This window comes from Sinocyclocheilus grahami, unplaced genomic scaffold (assembly GCF_001515645.1).
Source record: "Sinocyclocheilus grahami isolate Dianchi unplaced genomic scaffold, SAMN03320097.WGS_v1.1 scaffold488.1, whole genome shotgun sequence".
NCBI classification, from domain to species: Eukaryota; Metazoa; Chordata; class Actinopteri; order Cypriniformes; family Cyprinidae; genus Sinocyclocheilus; species Sinocyclocheilus grahami.
The window spans coordinates 192,375-209,245 of NW_015505667.1; the positions used below are offsets into that span (position 1 = coordinate 192,375).

General features: G+C 37.4%; 1 protein-coding gene across 1 annotated transcript in view; it reads left to right on the plus strand.

Moving 5' to 3' along the window:
• LOC107553997 (glypican-6-like) overlaps nucleotides 1-16,871 on the plus strand; it is a 277,663-nt gene that overhangs the window by 56,658 nt on the left and 204,134 nt on the right. Inside the window, exon 2 of the mRNA XM_016236354.1 lies at nucleotides 12,806-12,964. Coding sequence (XP_016091840.1) covers nucleotides 12,806-12,964 — 159 coding nt within the window. The remainder of the gene's footprint in view (nucleotides 1-12,805; nucleotides 12,965-16,871) is intronic.

Here is a 16,871-nt window from a genome sequence, read left to right on the forward strand (position 1 = left end):
GGCCCGGATTCGTGACAGGGCCCCCCCCCCCCCCCAAGGAGCGGCTTCCAGACGCTCCAAACAGTATACCATCCAGGAGGGCGGTGGAGCGGAGGCGGAACAGGGGGAGGAATGGAGGGCCAGGTCCACGTGGAAGTGGAGAGACCAGGGACTGAGGCAGGACCGGCAGAGCAGGGAGCCAGGGCGGAGCCGGCAGTACAGGTGGAGCTGAGGACCACCACAGCAGAGCAGATGGGACCGAAGATCCCCACAGCGGAGCAGAAGACAATCAGAGCAGAACAGAAGATCTCCACAGCGGAGCAGATGTCCACCAGAGCAGGACAGAAGACCACCAGACCGGAGCAGACGGAGTAGAAGACCACCAGACCAGAGCAGACAGAGTAGAAGACCTCCAGAGCGGGACAGAAGACCACCAGGCTGGAGTGGATACCCATGGAAGAGACTGGGATCTAGGGAAAACTGAGACACATGAGACAGACAGAGCATTTATGGCCTCAAGGGCCAAGGAAGGGAACACAAAAAGTTAATTAGCAGGCTCATTGACTGAAACTGAACATCCGGAAGGTTTAACAACAGACTCAACAGAAGCATTTAGACAGACAGACAGCTCAGATTTAGATTCCTTGACAGAGACATAGAGGGAAACTAGACTGGCTGGTAGTTCTGGGATGGTCTTTATGGCAGTGACAGGGTTGACGGGAAAGACATGGGGGGCATTAATAGTCTCTGGGCTCATGACAGGCAGGGTTAAGGGTTCAAAGGCAGGTTTTTGGGCTTAGGCAGAGAGATCACAGACAGCCTCCATAGCCATGACAGGACAGGACGAGGATTCGCCGACGGCCTCCATAGCCGTGACAGGACAGGCAAAGAGTTCACAGACAGCCTCCGTATCCGTGACAGGACAGGACGAGGATTCGCAGACGGCCTCCATAGCCATGACAGGACAGGCAAAGAGTTCACAGACAGCTGCCATAGCCGTGACAGGACGAGGATTCACAGACGGATACTACTGACACCTCTGGAGGTTCTACAGCAGTACCATCAGGAAATAGGGAGAGTTCATTAACGGTTCCTTCGACTACGACATGACAGGCTGAGAGTGCCTTGCTGGGCGCCACCACCGTACAAGGAGTTGAAGCGAGCGCCGCCGCCTCGGGAGGTTCTGCAGCACACACCGCCACCTCTGGAGAAGCTGCAGCGGGCACCATCGCCTCTGGGGAAACAGCAGCAAACTCCACTACCTTGGGAGGTTCTGCAGCATCAGCCGCCACCGCTGGAAACATCATAGTAGGCACCGCTGTTTCAAGAGTCTCAGTGGTGGTGTATGCAACCCACACACTCCATAAAGCGATCCCCATTATGGGAAGCGCTACCGACAGGGGAATAGGTTCAGGAACAGGAGGGCTAGAGTGAGTGGGTTTGGGGATACCAGCTGCGCGTGCAGCCACCAATGATGGGTCCTCCACACTGGATGCCTGTCTGGGATACTGAGGAACAGTCCCTGAGGGTCTGGGTGCCACAGACAGGAAGAGACAGGACTCTGAGTGAACAGACGTGATGTGTCGTGACTCTAGATGATCAGCTGTGATGTGACATGATTCATGAAGATCAACTGTGACTTGATGTGACTCAGAAAGAGCAGTTGTGACTTGACTTAACTCATGAAGATCCACTGTGACTTGACTTGAATTTTGAAGATCGGCCGTGACTTGACTTGACTCATGACGATCAACTGTGACCTGACTTGACTCATGACGATCAGCTGTGACTTGACTTGACTTATGACAATCAGCTGTGACTTGACTTGACTTATGACGATCAACTGTGACTTGACTTGCCTCATGAAGATCTGCTGTGAGTTGACTTGACTCAGGAGGATCAATTGTTACTTGACTTGACTCATGACGAACAACTGTGACTTGACTTGACTCCTGAAGATCTGTTGTGACTTGACTTGATTCAGGATTGGCAGCTGTGACATAACGGGGCGCTGTTGTGTCCGCTATTTTGCGATCATGCTCCACTGTCGCCACCATTTTGTGAGTGTGATCTAGTGTGGGGGCCATTACACAAGTGAGTTCGGGGTCGCGTTCCTCCGCGATACCCACAGTGAATGAAGAGTTAACACACAGCAGAACGTAGTCCATAAACTGACTTAGAGATGAACGCGGACCCTCGTGAGTGAGTTTAGACTTTAGTGGTTGATTAATGTCCTCACAGAAAAAGTTTATCAAAACGCAGTCCGGGAAATCAGAGTAATAAGCAAAGTGTAAATGCTCTTGAATATAGTCCTTGAGCAATTGTGTGCCCTGCTTGAGGGCTAATAACAATCTTGCAATGTCCATACCTGACCAATGTTCACTTGAAAAGCCACTGGATACTTGTGTGGCCGAGTATTCTTTTACAGGGCTGACGAGACGAGAGAAAAACTGTAATACTAACAGAGTGCACTGTTATATTGACAACATGACTTAGCATTTTGACAATCTTGTTTGTGAACAATGACACAAGGACTTTTCATTCTGATGGCACTGATATGTTCATAGGCATAAATAATTTTGAGAGATGAACTAAATATTTTGAGTAAGTTACAGGCTTTTGCAGGTTATCCATTTTGTGGTGCTGTTTGTATGAATTGTTTTGAGAAATGCACATACTTCTTTGCAAATATTAAGGATGATTCGAGAAATGCACTAAAGCGACTGAGAAAAATTGTATTTAATGTTAATGTTTTTATATTTAATGTTATTATTATTTTGTTTCATTTTATTTATCAACTACTTTATGAAAATGTTTTTTTTTATTTTGTCACAAAGTGTCAGAAAAATATATCACTCCTCAAAAACAATTCATAATTTTAATTTCAGTTTGACTTTGGAGATGAAGATAAATAATGAAATTGTAGTTAGTAGTAGTAGAAACAAGATTTTGGATCCCTTTTTTCTTCTCTATTTACTACTTCTCTTTTTATATATTTATATAATTTCAATTTAATAGTATTTTTTTACCACTATATACAGTGGGTACGGAAAGTATTCAGACCCCCTTAAATTTTTCACTCTTTGTTATATTGCAGCCATTTGCTAAAATCAATTGTTAATTTTTTTTCCTGTGGCGAATGGTGACTTTTTTAACCAGGTATGCTGAGTGATAAGACTTGTTTAAGACTTGATAAGTTTTTAGGACACACAAAAGGGATCACAGATGACAAATAAGAAAGAATAAGATTTAAAAGTATGCACATTTCCTACCTTATTTGTAAATTAAATTCATCTCCAATCCTTCTTCTATCGTTTCAGGTTTATCCATTGTTATTCGAATGGAAGAAAAATATAGCTGGTTTTCCAAGTAAAAACCGCCAAATAAGGTTTACACGTAGTTATGTTATGATACCTAATCAGAGGGTGGGGAGATGGGGGAATCCCCCGGTCTATATGTCTCTCTGCATCAGCTAAATTATTTGCTTATTCACAGTGAATAGGAGTTAAAACTCCCACCCGGGTGACATAACAGACCAAGGCAAAATACCCAAAAGTATTTAAAATATTGCAAAGTAACATTGCAACCTTGCAAACAATAATAAAATCAGAGAAGGACTTCAACTGTAAGCGACATGAGCATACGCACGTTTTTATAAACCTTTTTTTTTATTCACCGCTTAGGCAATAACGTTGACAATAACGTATATCTTCAACATACGTAGTCTATGACCAACCATTTAAGTTAAGGGGATTTTTAAAATTTGCTTTGCTTGAGAAAATAAAAATATACAGTTAGTGTTTTTTTTTTATTTTTTTAGTCGAGTTGTTTTTGCATCAAACACAATGTAATTTTCAGCAATCGAGATTTGGCAGCAACAGCTAATTTTTCCGCTTGGGTGAGGTCTTTGCGAACAGCTTACCTCGCACATTAAATCTGCCGCAGACCAGCAAATCACTGAGAACGCGCTATATATGGAGGACCAAACCTGCAGAAATTAAAAATAAATAAATAAGCAAAATAATAAATAAATGTTTGTATAAATACACATATTCTTGTTTAAATATATATATATATATATATATATATAAATAATTAAACGTGTGATTACATAAATAAAATAAATTGGTGGCCAAATGGAAAATGTTTAAGGAAATGCTAAACTCATCCTAACTGTTTTCTTTTAATCACTAATTTATTTCTGAATGTATTTCCGCATTTATTTTTCCTCTGCACAACATACTAATGAGAGGGTGTCAAACATGGACTTGGTTTCTTATGTTTGAGCCCATTCGGTAGTGAAATAAACAACATATTTATATATGATTTGACAGTTTCTTTTAATAAATATCAAAAATCTAAAAGGTTTGCATTATAACTGAGAACTACATGAGCACTTCACAGTTGGTTGTGTTACTGTAAGTAATTTTCCTCAAATGCTATTGAAGTTAGAAAAGTGTATACCAATGTCATATGTAACTTTAGAGACGGTCCCTAGATTTGCGAATATCGAATGCCGGGAAATGACACCTCTGGCCATTCCGTTGGGTCGTTTGTAAAGTCACTGATACTGAACGGACAATACGGCTCAGTTTTTCTATGTATCTTGCTCAGTTGAATGGCAAAAGTGACTTTACTAGGCTATACTGAATTTACACCATGCATTTTCTGTCAGCGGGAAAGCCGCATCCCCAGCTATCACAAGACCCGACCAAGTCCATAGCATGTAAAAATAAATGCGTAACTACATTCAGAAATAAATTAGTGCTAAAACAGTTAGGATGAGTTTAGCATTTCCTTAAACATTTTCCATTTGGCCACCAATTTATTTTATTTATTTGCCTATATTTCATCACACGTTTAATTATTTATATACGTATTTAAACAAGAATATGTGTATTTATACACACATATATTTATTTACGTATTTATTTATTTATATACACATTTATTTGTGTATTTATTTATTTTTAATTTCTGCAGGTTTGGTCCTCCATAGCTATAATCCTGACGATTCATAGCAACAGAGCGGCGGTGAGAAAGCTGCGGAGAATCCGCTCTAAGAAAGAATAAGATTTAAAAGTATGCACATTTCCTACCTTATTTGTAAATTAAATTCATCTCCAATCCTTCTTCTATCGTTTCAGGTTTATCCATTGTTATTCGAATGGAAGAAAAATATAGCTGGTTTTCCAAGTAAAAACCGCCAAATAAGGTTTACACGTAGTTATGTTATGATACCTAATCAGAGGGTGGGGAGATGGGGGAATCCCCCGGTCTATATGTCTCTCTGCATCAGCTAAATTATTTGCTTATTCACAGTGAATAGGAGTTAAAACTCCCACCCGGGTGACATAACAGACCAAGGCAAAATACCCAAAAGTATTTAAAATATTGCAAAGTAACATTGCAACCTTGCAAACAATAATAAAATCAGAGAAGGACTTCAACTGTAAGCGACATGAGCATACGCACGTTTTTATAAACTTTTTTTTTTATTCACCGCTTAGGCAATAACGTTGACAATAACGTATATCTTCAACATACGTAGTCTATGACCAACCATTTAAGTTAAGGGGATTTTTAAAATTTGCTTTGCTTGAGAAAATAAAAATATACAGTTAGTGTTTTTTTTTTATTTTTTTAGTCGAGTTGTTTTTGCATCAAACACAATGTAATTTTCAGCAATCGAGATTTGGCAGCAACAGCTAATTTTTCCGCTTGGGTGAGGTCTTTGCGAACAGCTTACCTCGCACATTAAATCTGCCGCAGACCAGCAAATCACTGAGAACGCGCTATATATGGAGGACCAAACCTGCAGAAATTAAAAATAAATAAATAAGCAAAATAATAAATAAATGTTTGTATAAATACACATATTCTTGTTTAAATATATATATATATATATAAATAATTAAACGTGTGATTACATAAATAAAATAAATTGGTGGCCAAATGGAAAATGTTTAAGGAAATGCTAAACTCATCCTAACTGTTTTCTTTTAATCACTAATTTATTTCTGAATGTATTTCCGCATTTATTTTTCCTCTGCACAACATACTAATGAGAGGGTGTCAAACATGGACTTGGTTTCTTATGTTTGAGCCCATTCGGTAGTGAAATAAACAACATATTTATATATGATTTGACAGTTTCTTTTAATAAATATCAAAAATCTAAAAGGTTTGCATTATAACTGAGAACTACATGAGCACTTCACAGTTGGTTGTGTTACTGTAAGTAATTTTCCTCAAATGCTATTGAAATTAGAAAAGTGTATACCAATGTCGTATGTAACTTTAGAGATGGTCCCTAGATTTGCGAATATCGAATGCCCGGAAACGACACCTTTGGCCATTCCGTTGGGTCGTTTGTAAAGTCACTGATACTGAACGGACAATACGGCTCAGTTTTTCTATGTATCTTGCTCAGTTGAATGGCAAAAGTGACTTTACTAGGCTATACTGAATTTACACCATGCATTTTCTGTCAGCGGGAAAGCCGCATCCCCAGCTATCACAAGACCCGACCAAGTCCATAGCATGTAAAAATAAATGCGTAACTACATTCAGAAATAAATTAGTGCTAAAACAGTTAGGATGAGTTTAGCATTTCCTTAAACATTTTCCATTTGGCCACCAATTTATTTTATTTATTTGCCTATATTTCATCACACGTTTAATTATTTATATACGTATTTAAACAAGAATATGTGTATTTATACACACATATATTTATTTACGTATTTATTTATTTATATACACATTTATTTGTGTATTTATTTATTTTTAATTTCTGCAGGTTTGGTCCTCCATAGCTATAATCCTGACGATTCATAGCAACAGAGCGGCGGTGAGAAAGCTGCGGAGAATCCGCTCGGCCGGAAGCAACAGTAACTGACGTAGATTTACAGAAAATTACTGACGTTTGGCAAAATAAATAATTTTACATACTTATTCCTAACTCTTTAAGCTTTAAGTTACATTTCAAATGACAAGGGATCAATTTATAATCATGTTTATATGAATTATCCCGTGAACTTATTCTCTCAGATGGCCTGGGTATGCAGAGCATTCGCATCTTATATGGACGGAAAGCCACTGATATATATATATATATATATATATATACATACATATATAAATATTTATAAGAAAGTGGTAATAAGCCGTGAAAATCAATCTAATCTGCATAAAATCTCTATCTGATGAAGCCTTTTCTCCAAGAATAGTGAGTTGCAGTGTTGTATTTCTGTTTGACTGTGATCATAACGTAATGAAACATGACAATTCTGTATGCCCAGATAAACTTCACAGAGTGAAAAATTCATTTCAAAAGCCACATACAAGCAGGAAAAAAAACGACAGGTAAAAGCAAGCCATTCCCTTGGTTTTAAAAACCCCATCTCAGTTTGAATCCAGGGGGAGGTCTGAAGATGAAGAGCTACAACAGTTTGTCTTCTGTTTAGCAATATAATTCCATCATCAATTACTTCCATTTACTCACTAAAAGCTCATTTGTTTTACACTACAATCAAACACTCATTATGTGAAATGTAATTACTGCCAGCTTGAGTCAAGATTCAATTGTAATGACAGAACTACAGATGCTTCCTTCTCCTCCAATCCTTCCCAAAGCAAACAATAGACACTTTTCTGTTCCCGCAATGTCTTTTTGTTTGGCTTTGTTTTCTCAGAGCTTATTTAACTTTACACTACATCACTGTATTTTCAAAGTGACGGCCGTATCTCTAATTAGATTCATTGGCTCCACTTGAAGGCCTCTCCATTGATGAATTGCACAGCTTATGAAATTAGGCAGATTGTGTGGAAATTGGCCCCATACATGTTAAAGTGAAACAAATAGCTGTCGTTTAATGGACGACAGGCGGTCTATGTGACCCACGAACAGGGCTGATCTCATATCTGGATCTCATCAGCATTGTAAGCATGCATTACACTATATCTAGGCTTCGATACGAGTTAAACTTTATCCAAAATCAGAAGTCTCTGTGATGAACTTGTGTGTTATGTGTGTTACTAATGCTCAAGTTAAGTTTGTTTAACTCAAAGTAGAGGAATAATATAATATATACATTTGTACATGTCCAGTAGCATGCAGAATTGGTTTTAGTGGCCATGGGGTCTTTCTGATATGTTTATGCACTAATAAATAAAATATTGCATGCTGTTAAATGTACCTGTGGTTGTGTAGACCTAGATTTTTCAAACATGCTGTCTGTTAGCAAACAAAATCTCAGATTTTAGTTGGACCTAGTTGGTTGGTAAGCTGGTTTGGTTGGGTTTGAGCAGGAATGGTGAAAACATACAGATTCTCTTCATTCACTAACATGATATTATTGTACCTCAGCATTTAATCTTACTGTCAGGTTTGATGTTGAATCTTTTGATGGAGAGAGCATGTTAATTTGCACTGTATTGTCACGACTGCTACGGTGAGGTGCGAGGAGACGAGGAGACATAGGAGTTACACCACACGAGAGTCTTTAATAATCGAAATCACAGGGAAAACAAGCCACGCAGGAGACACACATATCACCGATTGACGTATAACACCAGACAGGAAACATAACTCCATAGCATACTCCAAGAAGGGAAGGTCTTTACGGGCAAGGGAGGTAAACTTAGAGGTGAGGGGATCCATGGGGAACACAACAGAAACAAAAAACACTGTATAAAACACGAAAACAAAACGGAGGGGAATCACGCCACTTTGTAGGTCCGGTGTTCTGTCACGACTGCTACGGTGAGGAGACAAGGAGATGTAGGAGTTACAACACACAAGAGTTTTTAATAATTCAAATCACAGGGAAAAAAGGGCACGCAGGAGACACACATAGCACCAATTGACATATAACACCGGGCAGGAAACAAGGGGCAGAACACACTTTAAACACTGAACTAAACGAGGGAATTAATGAGACACACCTGAGATCAATCAAACACAATCGGAACAGGAACAGGAAAATAACCAAATATGTCACACACAAGGGAAAACTAGGTCAATGGGAGCACATGGGGAGTAAAACACAGACAGACAGTCCATATTCCTGACATGTATAAACTGATGTGTTTTTTTTTTTGTGAGTGTGTGTTTTTTTTTTTGCCTTTGGTGCTGACGGTAAAGTCCTTTCTAAACCTACAGTCGCTGAATGCATTTTTGATGTGCAATAACTGGTTTGATTCACTGCTGTTTTGGCAACATTGTATTTATTTATTTATTGATGTTGTTGTTGATAGTACATACTAGTTGTGTGTGCATCAGCAGAAGCCATTTTAATAAATGTAATCCCTCTTGTAATCACCATATTTTAAATGCATCCTTAATCTGACTAGTGTGGATGTCCATTGCTTTGCTCCTCAATGCTGCTGACGACTAGCACAAATCCAGAGAAAGTTATGACCCTTGAGGATTTGCTTATGTATACAGTATGATACTTTGGATTTGACACTAACATTTATCAAGACTAAATGAGATTCAAAACCGCATTGAGTGTGAAGTTAAATTGTATGCATTCTTATTTTAAGCTGTAGAATTTATGAATATTTTTTAAATGTTCCCATTTTATTTTTGTAATGCAATGTAATGTAAGTCACTTTAGATAAATGCATCTGCCAAATGTGTAAATGTAAATGTAAAATGGTATTTATTTTTGTGTAAAGCATGTTTTTCAGTAAATTAAGTTTTATAATTTACACTACAATAGAGTCACTTAATATAATGTGGGACCAAATATGAATAGCAATAAGACAATAATGATAATAATAAGTTATTTGACTGAAGTAAAGAACTGCTGAAAATTCAGCTTTGCATCAATGGAATACATTACATTGTACTATATATTCACATTATTCACAAAGAATATTACTGTATTTTTGATCAAATAAATTCAGCCTTGGTGAGCAGAGGAGATGAACAAACAAACATACAAACCTTCCGTAGCCCAAACTTGGAATGAATGCTGTGAATGTTATACATTAATTTATTTTATATTATATAATTATAATATTTGCCAGTCAGTTGCTTGGTCAGTCCTGTGTACAAATTGTGACATGTCTTAATCTGTAGCTTGTAGGGTAGAGAAAGACTTTATGAGCACTTCTGGTGGGACTGATCTTGTTGTCTGTCTGTGGTAAATGGTCATTGTCTCACCATCTCTCACTGGCATTTGAACACCAGCAGCACTCACTTGAGCTTCTCATAGTCAGCGTTTCCAGCTAATTACAATGCTGCGCTTCAATCACGCTCCGTGCCCAAGGTTTCAGAGATAATGATCCATAACGATCCTCCACATCTGTGCCGAGATAGAGAGGAGAAATGAGAGAAAATGACCGTGAATGAATAACTTAATGTCTTAGAACGGTTTGCGAAAACCTCATGTTTATCATGACCTCACCTCAGCGTGCTAAAAACCACTTTGGGTCGAAGCCAGTGTAACACGTGTTGAGAAATGACTGGCTTTTCTTCAGATATTTTGCACTCATGAATTACTTAAATCTTTCTGAGATTAAATGTGTGGGCTGCGTCTGTCATTATCTGTGATGGGCTTATCTGACACCAACCAGCTGTTGGCGTACTGTAAGACGAGCGATGAATCTGCAACAGAGCATCTCATGAGCTGAGAAACATTATTGTGCTTCCGAATTCAGCTGACCTGGAATTTTGTTGCTCAGAAGACATATATGACTTCTTTAAATATCAACTTTGTCTGTGATGTTTCTTCTAAAATTCCTTTGGATAATTTTTATTTGCTAAACAACAAACAGATTTTAGGCAGGCGATTTCAGAAAATGTAGCCCACAAGAGAAAAAAAAACAAAAAACAGGTTACACACAGGCCTCAAAAGTTCAACAAATAGCCTCATCAATGAAAAGACAATTATGAAAAGAAAAAAATATGCAGCAAACCAGAGTAAGGGCTTAATAATCATATGCTACATTGATGTGGTCCGCTGCACATTTCTATTTCAAATCAATTCTGTTCTGTTGAACTTTCTATGAATCAAATAATCCTGGAAAACAGTATCTATTTTGATTTCTAAAAAACAATATGAAGCAGCATGACTTTTTCAACAGTGATAATTATAAGAAATGTTTTGTGAGCAGCAAATCAGCATATTAGAATGATCATGGGACACTGAAAACAGGAGTAATGATGTTGAAAATTCAGCTTTGCATCATAAATTGCCACGGTGAGCATAAAAGGCTTCTTTCAGAAATGTACAAATGTTGAGATGCATAAAGAGTAGAATTATAAAATTAATGCCCCATTTAATGTCCTTGTCATTGGAGAAACATCTCATTTGTGATTGTAGCTTTGAGCCTGAAAGCTTGAAATACTCTTGACCAACTTATTCAAGATACTCAAAGCGTTCATAATGTTTGACTAAACTTAAATGTGATTGAACTTTAATGTGAAAAAGTTTCAACAATGAATATTGAGGCTTATAATGTCTGTTTCCTATTATTCCCGTCAAATACGTGTTCAGATATGGCCCTGTTCATAAATTGCACAATTTCTCGCTCATTACATTGAAACGAGGAGACACAATCAGAAATTAAATCGCACACAGGCTTCAAAATATTCTCTCTGTAGAAGTCAATAAATACTCGAAAATAAGAGCTAGCATCTGCCTGCTCAGTATATAATGGTCTGATATTAGTTTTCAAATCAACTGGCTGTATGAGAATGAGATTTTTTCTCACACACTGTTCGGCAGCCATGTCATTACCAACACACTCTTGTTTATCGCTTTTCCTCACTGTGAGCAACTAATGATTCCTCGCCAAAGTTTGAGGTGATTTTAAATGCATCACTAGCCCATAGTCTGGCATTTCCTCCATACATTATATTGTCCCGCGATCCACACGTGCCAGAAGTACTTTGGCTTTGGCTTGTGAACCGGTGCAGTGGTGGTCTGGCTAACAGCATGTTTAATGTAGCAGGTGTTGGGAGATTTATTTTTTTTTTTTGTGAAGTTGCGATGGGTCGGTTTAATGCTGAGGTGGACAGATGGTGGAGACGGACAGGTGTAAAATGTATAATAAGATTATAGTAATTATAATGACACTGATCATTCTGCGCAGCGCCGCTTCAAGTTGAACACACCTAATGGAGCACAAAAATACCATACATGTTATAGATCCCCCCCCCCCCAAAAAAAAAAAACTTATATATTTAATATAATGTTTTGGTCATTTGACCTTGGTCAGGAAATTCTCTGCAGGATTTAAAAAAATATATTTTCTGCTTATGATATTTGTTGACATTTTATGCATTTTATAATGTGTGCAAGGTCATTTGCTGTCAGTAAAACAACGTTAAATTGACCTTTTAAGTACTTAAGCTGGAGATAAATTTACTTCAGAAGCACAAATGCATATGATATGCAATGTGTTATGCACTACATACAATATCACATTGAACATATTGTAATGTTATGTCGCCTGTCAAGCATGAAATAAAAGAAAAAATAGATGGGAAGTGTTTTTTCACACTGGCACTCTGACAAGTTTTCTACTTGTTTGCAGTCATTAAAAAGCTCACCTGAGTGCAAAACACGTGCCTGGAGGAAGTTTGAGGATGGCTCTCAAACATCCATCTGTGTTTTTGACGTAATTAAAGATGTCACATCCAGCAGCGACATACACCATTAATTTCTGTTGGTGCACCATCACGTCTTCAGTGTGGTTTGGGAAATCACACATCGCAGCGCTGGCTTAATGAAGCGTGTTTGATTTGGTGTGAAGAGCTCCATGTCTCCCAGTGCGGCTATGTGAAATATCTCCTTCTCTCATCCCACAGGTGAACATCTGCGGGTTTGTTCCCAAGACTACACCTGCTGCACTTCAGAAATGGAGGACAGGCTCAGCCAGCAGAGTAAACTGGATTTTGAGAAATTAGTGGATGAGAACAGCCACACCATACGGACGATATTTACCTCCAGACATAAAAAGTTTGACGGTAAGTGTGCAACAATTGGTTTTTAGTTTGATTTGTGTTTTCTAGCCCAACATTATCATCCAGGCCTTTTGGTTTAATAACCGGATAGTCCGTAATAAACAGATGCAATGCGAAGCAATCGTACTTTCAGTGTGCAAATTACACTGGGATTGATGTGTAATGGCACCTGGTTGAGTTAAACCTGAAGTACAGGGGAAAAAAGCAAAAAATGTTTCTAGTCTCAAATTTGAAGTAGCAATTTGTGAACGAATAGTTCGGTTGATTCAGGTCTTTTGAATTAATTGTTCGAACTGGTTTAGAAGAATGAACCTGCAGATGAATATTTGTGTAGTGAGAATTTTAAATTGTTTAGTGTTAATAGTAGTGAATTTCAAGTAGCAATTTGTGAACTAATCATTCTATCAAGTCACATCTTTTGATTGAATTGTTCGATCCAGTTCAAAGACCTGGGGCCTGATGTATAAACGTTGCGTACGCACAAAATGGGCATGTAAATGGGCGTACACAATTTTCCATGTACATATTGAGATTTATAAAAAATAAACTTGGTGTAAATATGTGCGCACTGTACAGGTACTCTAGACCGTGCGTACGCACTCTTTTACTGGCATAATAGCGAAGCCTAATGATTACAGACTCTCTTTTCCTTTCAATATACACATTTAGATTAAATATTCTGCTCATTAATGGAGTTAAGCATTGACATTACATAAAGTCCTTATTCAAAAGTTAAAACTTATGAATTTAGATATTTAGACATATTTGTAGTGGATGTGCTGTTTTTTGATCACTTTTCTTGTTGCATGCAGTTTTAATGGCAGTGAGGAGTGCTAGGCACACAGTAATGTTTCTTTAAACTGCAGATCTGATGTTAAGAGAATTTTTTTTTAGCAAGAACCTCAACGATGCGCACTTACTTCGATATTGTGGCAGACACTGCTGGATTCTGTGGTCGAACGGCCTACTGGCAAGTTTAAATAGGTCCGAATATATTAGCCTACTGCACAACCAAGGCTGCACGGAGGTGTTTATTTCGCGAACATTCAGAACATTATGAAAATAGAATTGTGATTGAAGGATAGAATCTGAAGCAAACGATAAGATTTGCACGTTTCTTTTTCGTGCGCATCAGACAATTATGTACACTTAGGCCTATTTACACACACCGTATTTCTGAATCAACTATAGCCTATTTAAATATTCTAAAACATTGAATTTGTTTAAACAATTATATACTGGTTTGGCCAGTGGAAAAGAAAGAGATCCACTCTATTCTAAAAATATTCTCTAAGTATTTTATACAATTTTGTGTTTACATTCATTGATATATTTATTCGAAAACAAGACAAGGACAGTGAATGATTTTTTAGCAATGTATTGTACCGCACCGTACAAATTGCATTTTAGTCCACATAAAATGTCATATTTTTTTAGTTTTGTACCTTTGTGGGTGTTAAACATGGTGTCACGTGGATGGGAGTATGCATGGAGATGATATGCAGATGAGGTTATGCATAGTAAAACTAGGCGCTGTAAGCTCCATATATGGTGATTTTGGGGAGGAGTTGCATGTATGCACAATCTTCCGCTGACGGGGATTTATAAAAGGATTTGTGCGCAGGTTCTGGCATTCACATGGTTTTATAAATCTGAAACGTTTGTGCGTACGCCAAATCTAGCTTTTGTGCGTAAGTACACTTTTAGGATGAAATCTACAGAAAGTTTTATACATGAGGCCCCTGAACCGGCAGATGAATCTTTGTGCACTAAAGTTATAAAATGTTTAATGTTACTAGTAGGAATTTGTGAACGACTCATTCTATTGAATCAGGTATTTTGATTGAATGGTTTGCGCTGGTTTAGGAAACTGAACCTGCAGGTGAATCTCCGTGTAGTAAAATAAAAATAAAAATGTTTAGAGTTGCTACCAGTGAGTCTGAAGTAGCAGTTTTTCATTTTATTGGATCAAATCTTTTGAATTAATCGTTTGAAACTGTTCAGAAAATTGAAACTGCTGATGAATCTTTGTATAGTATAGTTGTAAAATGTTTAGTGTTACTAGTGTGTACGAATCATTCTATTGAATCATTCTATTCTATCAGGTCTTTGCAGTTGTTTCATAATACTGGTCTCTGTATGATTTGTTTGGAAATTCGATCACAGTAGTTCTTGAGCTTCATTGAAAATGTTGCACTAAGTCAAAATCACTGGTTTGTTGCTCATGAATAACTTCTCAAGATTTTAGACAGGCAAAGATAAAAATAAAAATAAATATATGAATTCTGGTCGATTTCATAGTGTTTTGGATATGGATGGTAATGGACGGTTGTATTCTTTAAGCTAAGCTTTCGGTGTGTTTTTTCTACATTGTGTGGGAATTTTAGTCTGTTATTCAAAAGGTCAATTAATTTGTGTTGTAAATGTTGATTGTAAAGGGAAAGTGTTCAAACCTTGGACACGATTTCTGTTTGTGGAAATATGTGCTCTGACTAACTTGTAATCTACTTTTGCATTCACAGAAATGTTCCTTATGTAATCTTTATCTGTGTAGTATCTACTTTTTAACCTTTTTTATGACTTCCTTTAGGGGGTTCGGCCCTTATTAGGTGGGTCAGACCCGCTCCAAACCGCCATTATAATTCACCTGGAAACCAGACAGACCTGCTCCATACAGCACAAACTAATTATACAGTTTTTGAAATGTCATAATGAAGGCGTACAGTGGAGAGCTGGAGTACATATTCACGGGTTTTGTAAAGGTTAATATTAGCGCTCTTGAAAAGTTGATTTGCATGTAGTGCGAATGGAAATGCCACTTGTTGAGCGTGTCATGTGATTTAAACAATCTCTGCTGTGTCCAAAGAAGATCCAGTGCAAGTGGATTTACTTTTTTTTACTTTTTATGTTCGTATTTCTCTGGCTTTATAAATGGGACTAAATGGAGATCACAGTTGCTTGAAGTATCTCAAATGTCTCCTCAAATTGCACAGGAGAATAAAAATAAACCCAAATACAGTCAATAATTGTCATACAGTAAGAGTACACTAAAAAGAGGCCTAAATGTAAGATTAAATTATGTGTATTGCATATAAAATTTCCCGGCAACCTAATAAACTTAATGTGATGCATATTTGTCAGTCATACGTAAATGAAACCAGTAAAAGTTTTGAAATAGATTTAAATAAATGTGTTTTAAATATATAAATAGAGATAAAACGGTTATTGTGTCCCATTCCGCCCCCTTTCCAGCGGTGCTCTTTCGTTCCTCCATAATCAGTAAAATCATGTAACAAGACTTTTGCAAAACGGGACGTGCTTGATTTATTTAAGTTGATTAGATTGATTTATGTTTTTAGAAGCGTGAAAGAACTTGCGCTTCCTCGGGAAGATTACTGTGGATGCCCTCAGAGACGGAACACAACACGGACATGTAAAGTCATCTTTTAGCGCCTAAACGGTCAAATACACCTAAAAATGTGTCAAAATGTGGCGATTAATGATTATTCACGTAAACCCTCGTTGGTTATGTAATAAATGAATGTAAAGAGTTAAGAATGAAAATAATTGTGTAACAGTAAATTGTATCCTTGCGGCTCTTAAAGAGACAGCGGGCTATATTCCTGTTGCCGACTGTGTGCTTAATATTAATCAAACAACAAAAGACACATTCAAAATCACTCACTGCTCTTCATTGAAGGACTTTTGTAGCTTTAATAAGAAACAAAAGAAGTTTAATTCTTACAGTGAAGACTATGCTGTTTTATTTTACATTCGGTTATTCAATTTCTCTAGTAGGCTGTTAACTGAATACTTTATACTTGCATTAAAAAAACTTAAAGCACAGTTTGTTTCATTTGTATATTTTTTATTCTATTGTATTCTTTTGCTTTTTTATTACTGGCATTGT